General features: G+C 43.0%; 1 protein-coding gene across 3 annotated transcripts in view; it reads left to right on the top strand.

Moving 5' to 3' along the window:
* LOC140728463 (mitogen-activated protein kinase kinase kinase 20-like) overlaps window positions 1-14,047 on the top strand; it is a 124,654-nt gene that overhangs the window by 100,619 nt on the left and 9,988 nt on the right. For all 3 annotated transcript variants that reach the window (XM_073047218.1, XM_073047219.1, XM_073047217.1), the window contains exons 17-18: window positions 2,767-2,883; window positions 7,879-7,953. In XM_073047218.1, coding sequence (XP_072903319.1) covers window positions 2,767-2,883; window positions 7,879-7,953 — 192 coding nt within the window. The remainder of the gene's footprint in view (window positions 1-2,766; window positions 2,884-7,878; window positions 7,954-14,047) is intronic.

Here is a 14,047-nt window from a genome sequence, read left to right as displayed (position 1 = left end):
CCAAAAGAAATGCTGACACATGTTTCCTAATCATAGGTGGTAACCATTTTCTTTGTCGACCTGTTTGGGCCGAATAGTCCTTTGTGAAGAAGTCCAGTCATAGTTTACTGCCTCTTGCCCAATGGACTACTGTAAGATTGTTGGGTTTAGAAATTTTTAAACAGAAACTTACATTGAAAATGATTGCTTGCTAATTTGTCAAGGCTGTTAGAGGATGGACAGAGCTGGGACCAGTTTCTCTGCGAGATCCAGAGGCAGCTAGTACCAATGGTCAATGTCAAGCAAACCCTCTGAGCTCGAAGGCAGTGTGGAGGTCGGCGCTGTTGAGTGACTGATGAAACCAAAGACTGGTCTGTCCGTGGTGTGGAAGGGTAGAGAAGCAGGCATAAGACCATAGGACATAGGAGCAGAATTGGGCCGTTCGGCTCATTGAGGCTACATGTCAACCACAGTATTTTAAGCAGTAGAGTGCCCCCTTTCCACACCCCTTTCTTCCAGCCCTTCCAGCCTCCTCTTTACCCCCTGATCCTTCCCTCCCCGTCATCTCCCCAACTCCAGAGAGTATACATGGTTTGAGTTGTTGTAGGCAGTGGAAACTCCTTCAGATGGGTATCTGTGGGAGGGGAGGAGGCAGATTGGAGACCTGTCCCACACCTTGCAGATGTGAAGAGGTTCCATCCCCAGTATCCTGCTCTCACTGCACCTGTCACCAGGCCACATGCCCTGGGTGAAACTGTGTGTGAGTGTGTGTGTGGTCAAAATCTTCTTTTCTCAGCTAGCTTTTTGTCTTTGACTGGTTGGGATTGAGGGTTCAGGGACGGTGCATTTTCAGTGGATAGCTAATCTTGGCTAAAGATGGGTGAGTCCCAGGATCAGAAAGTGCATGTAGGCAGGTTAAACAAGGGCCAGTGCTTCATCAATTCCTGGGTTGGGAGATTTGTGTGAAACATAGTTTGAGGCTTAGAGTTCAAGGTCCTTTGATCAGTGTGCCCTGGCATCGATAGCAAAGATCAAAAACCGAAGTTGGCAGGTTCAGAAGTTGAGGTCCAATGGTCAAAGCCCTTAGGTCAGTGTGTCTGGAAGTAAGGCCCAATGTCTGCAAGTCCACTGGAGACTGGAGGCCCAGTAGTGGCTTGTCTTGGGGTTGGAGGCCTCTGTTTGTCTGTCTGTCTGTGTATGTGAGTGGGAGGAAGAAAAGGCGCTTGTTTTGTTACTGTTGTTGTTTGTGTTGTGCTGTGAACACTGGGGGCATTCGATGTGGTGATAATTGTGAGTTGCCCCAAACACATCCTCAAATTGTATTGGTTGTTAACTCAAACCACATTTCACTGTATGTTTTGATGTACATGTGATAAATATATGAAACTGTGTATCTGGTATAGTTTTATAATTATCAATGTTTAATAATGGTAAAAGTTTCATCAACTTTACGTCTGTGTGTGCAAATGTAATATCTGAAGCTATCTCTTTTTTAAGCATGGACATTTTAATGTGTGTAGCAGCCTGTAGGCTGTGCTGTTGAATCAACTTTCCCACGGTGAATGTGTTGTGGATTTCTTCTGATACGAAATGTAGTACCGTAAAGTATTTCTGAGTGGTTTCAGATTCTGCATTGCTTCTTGTACATCTTTAGCCAGATTTTAAGATGAGATTTAATAACATTTCAAATTATTAAGGGTGCCACAGTAGCATAGCGGTTAGTACGACGCTATTGCAGCTCAGGGTGTTCTGGAGTTCAGAGTTCAATTCCGGTGCCCTCCTGTAAGGCGTCTGTATGTCCTCCCTGTGAAATGAGTGGGTTTTCCCCGAGAGCTCCGGTTTCCTCCCACAGTCCAAAGACCTCGTTAATTGCTGATTGATTAGGTTGGGGTTCCTGGGGCAACATGGCTCAAAGGGGCAGCAGGCCCTACTCCTCACTGTATTGCTAGATGTTAAAAAATAACGTAAATTATTAAATTACATTCACAATATTTTCATAGGTAATGGATGTCTAAATATCTCTATGTCTAATCATGTTCTCACAGTAAAGGTTTCTAGTCATATCACCATTTGGTTATATTTTTGCAAAAATATCAATGAAATATATCCTGTTAATCAAATTTCTGATAGTAAATGTGGGCTTGTATACACTGGAATTTAGAAGGATGTGAGGGGATCTGATTGAAACATATAAGATTATTAAGGGATTGGACACGCTAGAGGCAGGAAACATGTTCCCGATGTTGGGGGAGTCCAGAACCAGAGGCCACAGTTTAAGAATAAGGGATAGGCCATTTAGAGCGGAGTTGAGGAAAAACTTTTTCAGCCAGAGAGTTGTGGATCTGTGGAATGCTCTGCCTTAGAAGGTAGTGGAGGACAATTCTCTGGATGCTTTCAAGAAAGAGTTAGATAGAGCTCTTAAAGATAGCAGAGTCGAGGGATATGGGGAGAAGGCAGGAACGGGGTACTGATTGTGGATGATCAGCCGTGATCACATTGAATGGCGGTGCTGGCTCAAAGGGCCAAATGGCCTACTCCTCCACCTATTGTCTATAAGTTATTTCAATAATGTGAAAAAATTTAAAATATTTTAAAAACTATAAATGTTTGAAAGATTAAGTGAATATTTTCAGTTTGAAATTGTACTTTTCGTTGAGTGATGATCTCAATAGGTGCATCAAGTCTATTACCCACATTCAGTCCAGTTGATGTCTGCTATTGTGCTTTGGGAAAATATGACAGAATTGTAAATGTTAGTAACAACTTGTTTCTCTTTTTTAAAATCAGGATAGTAAGTGGAAAATGTATGTAGAAGTGGACGGTGATGATGTTGCGTTGACCTATATCAAGGACATAACTTTCAACGTTAATAGACAAGACACAGATGTAATTAAAATAACCAAGGTAAAGGTGTTTGTGTAGAGGATTCATGTCATTTAGTGCGTTGTTGAATGTTTAAACAGATCTGTGTTAGCTTGATTGTGTATTAAGACGAGTACCATTTGGGTATCATGCTTGGGTGCAAGAAATGGAATTTCTTCCCGATATCTTTCCTTATGTTCTTAATATTTCTATATGCACAGCGTAATGGAGTATTGACAAATTATTACAAAGGATAAAAATGGATCAATACACAGCTTTTATGTTATCACCTCACGTGTTAGTATATTGCCACCCTGATTCATGTGCTTAATTTTAGCCCATGACTTATTATGTTCTACCATAATAAGATGGATGATTTGAGCCTTTTAAATGTGATTCTATATTAGAAGACAGTTGCACCAGCCTCATCTCAGCATGGCATCTGTTACTCACTTCCACTTGTTCAGATAAATGTAGACAATTTCATGGCTCTTTTTGACAAAAAGCACAGGGAGTTCTCCTGGTCTATATTTAGTCCTCTATAAGTGCAAAAAAATCAGAATTCATTTCATTGATGTTTATGAAATGTTAGACACAATATCTGCCTATAAGTGGCAACTGCACCTTTTAGATAATTCATTGGTTGTGATGTAGTGACAGATTCTTACAGTATAATGTGGTGCAATTTTGCTCCTGCATAGCAGAAATTGAGTAGAATTTGACAGCTAATATTGGTAATTTATCTTCGTGCAATCACAAACCTTAATTCCATAACTCCATATCTCCCTTTCCTTAAACCAGCTACCTAACCTATCCTTAAAAATTGACATGGTTCCTGCTTCATTTGCTAACTGTAACTATTTAGCTTTCTGTGAAAGGGAAAAATTGTTTCTTCTGTTCTCTTACATTTAATCTAAACCCACTTTTATGTCCTGTCAGCAACAGAAACCCAGTTTATTTCTGAATCTTCTCTTTTTCATCTCATAAATTTAAACACTTGCATCAAATCAGGGTCACTGAGGCATGCATGTATTGCAGTCTTAGAAAATGAAGCCATTATTGAAAGATATTTGCTCAACATTTTCTCGAGGAGGTCACTTGATCCTACTTGTCTACCTGATGGTTTAACTCCACAAAATGTGTATTACAACAAAGTTCAAAGGAAATTTATTGTAAAAACAGAAGCACTAAATATTGAGAACATGAGATGAAGAGTCCTTGAAAGTGAATCCATTCTTGAAAGTGAATTGGGAACAATTCAGTGATGGGGCAAGTGAAGTGATCCCCTTTGGTTCAAGAGCCTGATGGTTGAGGGATGGTAACTGTTCCTGAACCTGGCGGTGTGTGAATCCTGAGGCTCCTGTACCTTTTTCCTGATGTCAGCAGCAAGAAGAGATCATGGCCTGGATGGTAGGATCCATGACGATGGATGCTGCTTTCCTGTGATAATGCTCCGTGTAACTGTGGTCAGTGGTGGGGAAGGCTTTACCCATGATGCACTGGGCTGCATCCACCACTTCTCATAGGCTTTTTTTTCAATGGCATTGGTGTTTCTGTACCAGGCTGTGATGCAACCAGTCAGTTTTACTCTCCACTGCACATCTATAGAAATTTGTCAAAGTTTTAAATCAGAAACAGATTTAATATCACCAGTGTATGTCGTGATATTTGTTAACTTTACAGCAGCAGTACAGTGAAATATATTTTAAATAAATATAGAGGAAAAAACTGATTAAATAGTTAAGATAAAATTAGTGCAAAATAACAGAAATAAAGATGAAGTGAGGCGATGTTCATGGGTTCAGTGTCCATTTAGAAATCGGATAGCAGAGGGGAAGAAGCTGTTCCTGAATCACTGAGTGTGTACCTTCTTGCTTCTGTACCTCCTTCCCAACAGTAACAGTGTGAAGAGGGCATGTCCTGGATGGTGGGGTCCTTAATGATGGACATCGCCTTCCTTAAGACACTGCTCATTGAAGATGTTTTAGATGCTGGTACCCATGATGGAGCAGACTAATTTCACAAGTTCCTGAAACTTTTATTTCAATCTTGTGCAGTAGTCTCCCCTCATACCCGACATGCCAGATCTTTGCAAACTTCTTAAAAAAAAAGTAGAGGTGTTGCCGTGCTTTCTTTGTAATGGCACATGCTGGATCCAGGACAGATCCTCTCTCATGATAACAGAGAGGAATTTAAAGTTGCTGACCCTCTCTACCTCTGATCCCAATGAGGACTGGCTTCCGGTTTCTTCCCTCCTGAAATCAATGATCACCTCCTTCATTTTGCTGACACGAGTGAGAGGTTGTTGTTGTGGTACCACTCCGCCAGATTTTCAGCCTCCCTCCTAAATGCTGCTGTTGTCACCACCTCTGATGACTTAGCCAATGTCGGTGGTGACATTAGTAAACTTAACTATGGCACATTAGCCGTGCTTAGCTTCATATAAAGCGACTAGAGCAGGGGCTATGCATAGAGCCTTTTTGTGCTCCTGTGCTGATGGAGACAAGCTACTGTAATAAGACAAACACGTTCAAACTTCATTTTAAACCCTAAATACAAGAGGTTCCGCAGATGCTGGAAGTACAGAATAACACACACAAAATGCTGGAGGAACTCAGCAGGTCAGGCAGCATCTATGGTGAGGAATAAGCAGTCTACGATTCAGGCCGAGTCACTTATCAGGACTGTAAAGAAAGGGGGATGCAGCCAGAATAAGGAGGTGGGGGAAGGGAAGGGGTACAAGCTGATAGGTGAAATCAAGTGGAGGGAAGGGTGGGTCGTGGGTGGGAGAAGGCGGATGAAGTAAGAAGCTGAGAGGTGATAGGTGGAAAATGTAAAGGACTGAAGAAGAAAGGATCTGGGAGGAGAGGAGAATGGACCATGGGAGAAAGAGAAGGAGGAGGACCAGAGGTAGGCGATGAGCAGGAAAGGGGAACAGAAGGGCTAAGAGGGGAGCCAGAATGGGGATTGAAAAAGAGAGGATGGGGAGGGGGAGAAATTACTGGGAGTTAGAGAAGTAGATGATCAAAGGTTTCAATGTTTCCAAAGGTACATTTAATGTCAGAGAAATGTATACAATATACTTTCTGAAATTCTTTTCCTTTGCAACCATCCACAAAAAACAGAGGAGTGCTCTCAAAGAATGAATGACAGTTAAATGTTAGAACCCCAAAGCTCCCCCCCATTGGCAAAAAGAAGCACCGAGCACTCAAGTGTAAGCAAGGCAACAGCAAAGACACAGACTTGCAGTTACCCCAAAGACTACTCATTCACCCAGTATTTGACATTCCACAGGCGCGCTCCCCCTCTCCCCCTTCACCCCTCCCCCTTTCCCTCTTTCCCTCCACCCCCCCCCCCAATAGAGGAGAAAAGGTGTCTCCCTTTCACAGCGAGAGGGGAGACATAAGGAAAACCTCACTATTTTTCGATGTTAAAAGTCTGTGGAGTTGCTTTTTCCGAGCTCTGTGCCCAAAGATCTCGGGTCTCTGGGCTCACAACCTTAGATCTTCCATCTCCCACGACACACCGATCTCCTTCCCGGACACCGACCTACGATCTGCCGGTCTCCAGAGCCACGAGATCTCGGCCCTCCAAAGGCGAGCTGAGCTCTTAGGCCGAGCCCTTGGCGTGCCGAATAACCCCGAGAGCCGGTCCCATTCCCGCAAAGAATCATAGTCAGCGTGTAACTCCAGGTCAGGGTCTTCGAAAGAATCCTGAAAGGGAAAAATAGAGATATCCTTTTCCCTGATACCATTCCCACTCTGTCCTCCCCCATCTGCCTTATCAGTGGTCCACCACCTCTTCTTGATCCACTTATCACTCCATCCCGCCCCTCCACCTTTTTATACTGGCTAGCTCAGCTCAATCTTTCATTCCAGATGAACGGTCTCAACTCAAAATGTTGACTGTCTGTTTCCCTCCACAGGATTGACCTGTCCTGCTGAGCAAATATAGAACAGTACAGGCCCTTGTGCCAATCTTTTAACCTACTCTAAGGTCAATCTAACTCTACCCTCCTACAGAGCTCTCTAAGAGCTTCTTACATGTCCCAAATGTTTCTGCTTCTTCTACCACCCCTGGCAGTGTGTTTCCTGCTTCCACCACAATTTGTGTTTTTTAAAAAAAAACTCTTAACTCTAACATCCCTTCTATAGTTTCCTTCAACTTTGCTCCTTCGAGTTAGCCGTTTCCATCCTGGGGAAAAAAGGTCTCTGGCTGTCCACTTGACTATGTCTCTTATCATCTTATAAACCTCTAACAAGTCACCTGTCATCCTCCTTTACTCCCAAGAGAAAAGCCATAGCCTATCCTATTCTCATAAGACATGCTCTCTGATCCAGGCAACATCCTGGTAAATGCCTCTGTATTCTCCCTAAAGTTTCCACACCCTTCCTAGAATGAGGCGACCAGAACTGAACACAGTATTCCAAGTGTGGTCCAAACAGGGTTTTATAGAGCTGTAACATAACCTCATGGCTCTTGAATTCAATTTCCCAACTAATGAAGGCCAACATACCTTATGCCTTCTTACCAATCCTATCAACTCGTGCAGCAACTTTGAGCAATCTGTGGAATTTCCATTAACCCTGTATCCTGCCTTTAAATTCAACCTTCCAAAGTGAATCGCCTCACAATTTTCCAGGTTGAACTCTTATCTGCCACTTCTCAGCCTGGCTCTGCATCCTGTCAGTGCCCTGTTGTACTCTATGACATCCTTCTGCCCTATCCACACCACCACCAACCTCCATATCATCTGTAAGTTCACTAGCCCAAGTTATCATCATCCAAGTCATTTAGAAGAACCACAAAGAGCAGGGATCCCAGAACAGGTCCCTGTGGGAAATCACTGGTCACCGACTTGCAGGCAGAATACACTCCATCTGCTGTCACCCTCTGCCTCCAGTATTTTCTGTCTTGCTTTGTTATAATGAGTGATTTCGGATTCCTCATTTCTCACATTCAGATTGCACATTAAATGTGATTTTACTTTTCATGTGATCGCAATATCAGACTTTAATTAACTTTGTATTTTCACAACCTCCCTACCTAATGGAGAAGTGGATTGTGGGAATAAGTGAGAACCAGACTGTGGAATGTATTGTTACCTATGAGGTCAGTCCTGAAAGCATTTTGAATATAATAACCATATTTATAAGGAACTTAGGATTGAAACCCAGTGGTTAGAGAATATTTTGAGAGGTCAACAAGATAATTTCAACATGATTAGCAGCTTTCAAAAAATGTCATCGTCCCTGCCATCATCATTGAAAAACTCCCTGACTTTCTGGAGCCCTTCTCACTAATCCCGGTACTATTAGTTTTCAGTGGCCTAACAAAACTGATATCAAGCATTTAGTGATGTCATTCTAAAATATAGGTACAGCTGAGTTGGGATGAGTTCTTCAGTTTTCTTTTTCTCCCAAAGATAAGCTCAGTCTTACATAAAGTAGCATAGAAGTCTGAGATACATAATGATACATAAAACATAAAAGTCTTTTCTATCTGAATCTTGCTGGATGTCTAATCCCAAACTAGAGTTATACAACACAGAAACTGGCCATTTTACCCAACTTGTCTGTGTTGGCCAAATTGTCTTGTCTGAGCTAGTCAATTGCCCCCAATTGGCCCATATCACTCTAAACCTTTGTTATCCATGTATCTGTCTAAATGTATTTTTTTTTAAATTGTAATTGTACCAACCTCTGCAGCTTCCTCCACCAGTTTGTTCTTTATATCCATTGCCCTTTGTAGAAAAAATTACCTTTTTTAAATCATTCCCCTATAACCTTCAACCTTTGCCCTTTAGTCTCAAGACTCCACTACCCTGCGGCAAACACTGACCGTTCACACTTCTTTGCCCCTCGTGATTTTATATGGCAACCCATTCACCAGCTTAAACATTCATTCCATCATTCATAGTTACTGAAGTATGTATAATCTACAAAATGCACCTCTATAATGCCACCCCTCATCCCCCTACACTGCAGGGAAAACAGTCGCGGTTTAACCAGCCACTCCTTGTAATTCAAGTTCCCCAGTCCTGGTAACGTCCTCATGAATCTTTTCTACACCCTTTCCAGCTTAATGACTTCCTTCCTTTGGCTGGTTGAACACAATAGCACACGATATTCCAAATGAGGTCTCACCAGTGACTTGTACTGTTGTAATATGACAATGCACCTCCTGTACTTACTGCCCTGATCAATAAAGGCAAGTGTGCCAAAACACCATTTATCAATATCTTCAGGAAACCCCTCAGGCTCTCTGTTCTAGAACATTCTCTAGGCTCCTGCCCTGGTTTAATTTACCGAAGTTCAGCACCTCACACTTGTTTAGTTAAATTCCATTTGCCATCTTTTGGCTGACTTCCCCAGTTAATATTGATTCCATTGTAGCGATGTGCTACACACAGCGCTGAAATAACGACACGCAGTCGGTAAGCCGTTTCAAGACTAGTTTATTCAAACTTAGCAGCGCTGGCATTTAACCCCCAGCACCCGCCCTCTCCGGGCGGAAATGACGTCAGAGGTGCATTACCAAAGTCTCCCCCCGCGCGCTGGCTATTTGTGAGCCGGTTCGCCTGCGCAGAAAGTGGGTCGCCACATCATTGTAATTTTAGATAAAAATCTTTCCTATTCACTATGCCACCAACTTTGGTGCAATCTGCAAATTTATTAACCATGGCAACCACATTGTCATCCAAATACTGAATATAGATAACCATTATTGTACATTGGAGCCTCCATGCTAGTCTGATGATGCAACCTGTCAGAATGCTCTCCACTGTACCTCTATAGAAATTTGCCAGAGGCTTTGGTGACATACCAAATCTCCTCAACTTCCTAAAAAATTAGAGCAGCTGGCAGGCCGTCTTCATGATCGCATCAATGTGTTGGGCCCAATAAAAGTCCTCTGAAGTGTTGATACTCAGGAGCATGAAGCCACTCACCTTTTCCACCCCTGACCCCTCAGTGAGGACGAGAGTTCCCCCAGCTTCCCCTCCCTGAAGTGCGCAATCAGTTGCTCGGTCCTGTTGATGTTGAGTGTGAGGTGCTGTACTGATACATCTCAACCAACTGATCTGTTTCACTCCTGTACATCTCTTTGTTGCCTTCTGAGATTTTTTTTAACAGCAGTTATGTCGTCTGCAAATTTATGGATGGCATTTGAACTGTGGCTAACGACGCAGTCATGAGTTTAGAGAGATTGGAGCAGTGGGCTAAGCACACGTCCTCGAAGTGCGCCTGTGCTGATTGTCCACAGCAATCGGTGATGTCGCCAGTCAGGATACCTTCAGCAGTGCATCTGTAGAACTTAAAGTATTTGATGACATACCAAATCTCCTTAAGCTTCTAAGAATGAACTAGGAAGCCACCTTCATGTTCTGGGCCCAGGACAGGTAATCCAAAATATTGCCCAGGAATTTGAAGCTACTTACTCTCTCCACCTCTGGCCTACATGGCAGTGATGTGGTCAGTGAATATGTAGATGGTATTGGAGCTGTGCTTAACCACACTATTATGGGTGTAAAAGGAATAGAGCAGGGAGCTAAGTGCGTATCCTTGAGATATAGTTGTGATGATGATCGTTGTGGAGGAGATGTTACTGATCTGTGGTGATTGAGGTGTACCAGGTAAGCAAGTCAAGGATCTAGTTGGAAAGGAATGTTTGGAGGCCCAGGCAATGATAATGTTGAAGGGGTGATAGTGTGGAAAGCTGAGCTGTAGTTTATGAACCGCAGCCTAAAGTATATGCAACTCTGGTCCAGATGGTCCAGCGCTGAGCAAAGAGCCAGATTAATAGCATCTGCTGCTGTCCTAGCGTGAAGGGAATCCAATTCATTTCTAAGGTTGGATTTAATTTGCTCCAAAACCAGTCTGAAAGCACTTCATTGGATATAGGTGATACTGAATGGTAGTCATTCAGGCAGCTCACTGTGCTTTTTTTGAGCACCAATACTATAGATGCTGTTACGAACCCCGTAACTGGGTCACTTACCAGCAAAGATAGAGAGGTCCTTTGAAGTCTGATGATACTATTTTTAACAGTATTTATTGGTAAAAATACACAAAAATAATATCAATGCAAATATACAGATAATATACGTCATCAATACTAAATCTAAAAGTGCAGGTATAATAATAATCAATAAGAAATAAGCTCTATCGTTGTCTAGGGGATAAATGTATTGTCCGATGGAAATATAAAAGTCACTCAGTTCATGCAGGCTGCAGCCTTTTGGGGGCCGCTGTGTGGCAATGGTTGGAGAGAGAGAGAGAGATTTTGAGAAACTTGCCGGCTTTCCTTTTATGATTTTGATCCGTCAGAGTCTCTTTGGTGTGGCCGTTCACTTGTGGCCTCTCCTTTAGCTAAGCCGTTCTTCCGTGGTGAGCCTGCCAATCCCAGGCAAGGGAAGGACGCACACGAGCCCCCCACCGGTTGTTGCTATTAAACGCTGTCACGGGATTTCTAGCGTTTCTCCTGGTGCGTCTAAAGGGGTTGTTCCCCAGACCCTCTTTTATCCTTACTCACGGGGTCTCAGATGTCAATCAGGTTGGGATGATGCAATCCTTCAACCAGCCCACTCTGGTCATTCCCTGAGGGCTTCAATGAATAGAACAGTACTCAATACACAATTCCGTCTCCAAGAGACAATAGCCGTTATCAGGGGTTTTTGTTTCGCTGAGGCCAGGACACATTCCAAACCTTGTGGATTCTCTCTCATTTCCTGGGTCCCAGACCCGAATTAATAGCGATCTTGCGATTCTCAAAAAGGAGGGGGCGACTTCGTACCCTTCGGCCCCTCAGAGTTGCTGCACATTCGTAACAGTGCCCTTTCGAAGCAAGTAGGAACCGCAGAACACAGAACTGAAAGGCTGAAGATGTCCTTGAGTACACCAGCCAATTGGTTTGCGCGGGTTTGCAACGTTCAGTCAGGTATGTCTTCTGAACTGGGTGCTTCTCATGGGTTCACCCTCTCTGCCTGGGCACAAGATGAAAGAACCATAGGCAGCTGGTCAGATTTACTCAAGTGCGGCGAGTGGTGGAGCAGTAGGTGTTCCTGATAGTGGTATATCAGAGATTGAGTGTGTTTGGTCCTCTGGTGTTGAAGGTGACATGTCGATGGTAGTTAGCTGGAGATTTATTCAAACTTGCCTGGTTGAAATCCCCAGCAGTGAGGATGAAAGGTACAACATTTCATGTTTGCTCATTAGGCCGCACAGTTCCTCAAATAGCAGCTGGACGTCTGCTTGAGTGGGGATATAGACTGCATTCGAGATGATGGTGGAGAACTCCTTCGGTAGATAGTCAGCACTTCACGACCAGATGTTCCAGGTCAGGGAGCAGAGCTGGGAAAAGACCATCGCATCGCAGCACCACGACAAGTTGTTTATGAAACATACGGCATCATCCAGTCCATACAATGTATGGAGAAACCAGCAGGGGGAACAGATGGGTCAGGAGAGTTGGGGTGAGCCACGTCTCTGCGAAAGAGAATCAGCAAGGCCAATGATACGTCCCCACTTATTGCTTGAATTAAAGGTGATCTCAGTAACATCTACAAATTTCTTAGTCGTTGAGAGAGTAGGTACAGAGATGATCTTTTTTATCGACTAGTTGAATCCTGAAGTTATAGTATGAAAACAAACGTTCAGCCATTCAGGGAAATGAGGTGAAATGTCTTCACTGAGAAGATTTGAACCCTTGAAATTCTCAACCCAAGAGAGTTTGGAGGCTTGGTCACTGAGTATATTCCATTGGGATATGGATGGATTTTTAAAATTCAGTGAATGAAGGGAAATAGACCCAATGCAGGAAGGTGATGATTCAATAATAGATCAACCATGATCTTATTTTTGCAGATATGAGGAGTTGACTTCCTAATTTTGTTTCTTTTCTCACATTCTTTATTGTTGTGAGCAGATTACAACCATGTTCCTTTCCCTCTCTCTAAGATTCATATCCAATAATTTTTAAGTTACGTGGGGTGACTATAGTCCAGTTATATTATTAAAGGATACATGCACTAAATTGTGCATCTGCAACTTTAATTGATCCTATTGACCGCTGTACCATTAAGCACAGTAGGTCTAGGCCATGAAATTTCTCTGTTTCTCTTTCCTATGTTAAAATGTTTCTTAAAACCAACAACTTTAATCAAGCAGTTAGTCAGATGTCCTGGTCCAGTGATCCTTCAAGTATAAACAGTAAATTCTCATCGGGTCTGATTGGTGCTGTCTCAGCAGATGAGCTTCCAAAGTGAATTCTTTGGTCATCAGCCAAGTTTCCCATCCCATGACACAGTATCTTCAGTCTGGCACACTGTGTTTCCCCTATTATTCCTTTTTTCTTCCACATTTGTGATTCCCCTTCATTTTGCACCCAGCCAGTCTCCAAGCTTTATGGATAATCTTCCACCATCCACAACATGGTCTACAACTTGCCCTACCTCAGACTCCTTGGATGTGAAAAGACCATTTCCCTCCCATGATACCCTGACTTACTCTTCCAGTGACGGTATCACTTGCTTTCTTTCACCTGCACCTTTACATGGCAGATGGCTATTTGCTAACGTCTGGCATGCTGAACACTTCTCATGGCGTAAATGAATGTCTTAGTATTTTGACTTCCCTAATTATGATACAACCCTCGTGTCTTTTGGGGAAATTGTGTACAGTTTAGGAGACCACTTACTGAGGACTCCATTTCTGTCCACAGGTGTGACTCTATACAATTACAAACATAAGAAAAAGAAGCAGGAGCTATTGGGATCACCAGAAATAGCTGATCAACTAATTTAGCAAAATCAAATTCTGCCAACTGCTGCATGGAACTTGTGTGGTAGTAACAATTAGTGGGATGCTATTACAGCTCAGGGCGTTTTGGAGCTCAGTTCTGGTGCCGTTCTTTAGGGAGTCTCTATACACCCTCCCTGTGGAATGAGTGGGTTTTCCCTGATGCTCCAGTTTCCTCCCACTGTCCAAAGATGTACCAGGTCGATTAATTGGTCATTGGAAATTGTCCCATGATTAGGTTCGGGTTAATTGGGTTTGTTGGGGGTTGCTGGGAAGGTGTGACTTGGAAGAGCCTACTCCACACTGTATCACTTAATTATTATTTTGTTTATCAAAATCTAATGCATAGCTCCATGTAGTATACTTCCACATATACTCTTAACAACCCTCTACCTAACCTCAACCTTTCA

This window comes from Hemitrygon akajei, chromosome 5, assembly GCF_048418815.1.
Source record: "Hemitrygon akajei chromosome 5, sHemAka1.3, whole genome shotgun sequence".
Classification (NCBI taxonomy): domain Eukaryota; kingdom Metazoa; phylum Chordata; class Chondrichthyes; order Myliobatiformes; family Dasyatidae; genus Hemitrygon; species Hemitrygon akajei.
This window is presented reverse-complemented; position numbering and strand designations above follow the sequence as displayed.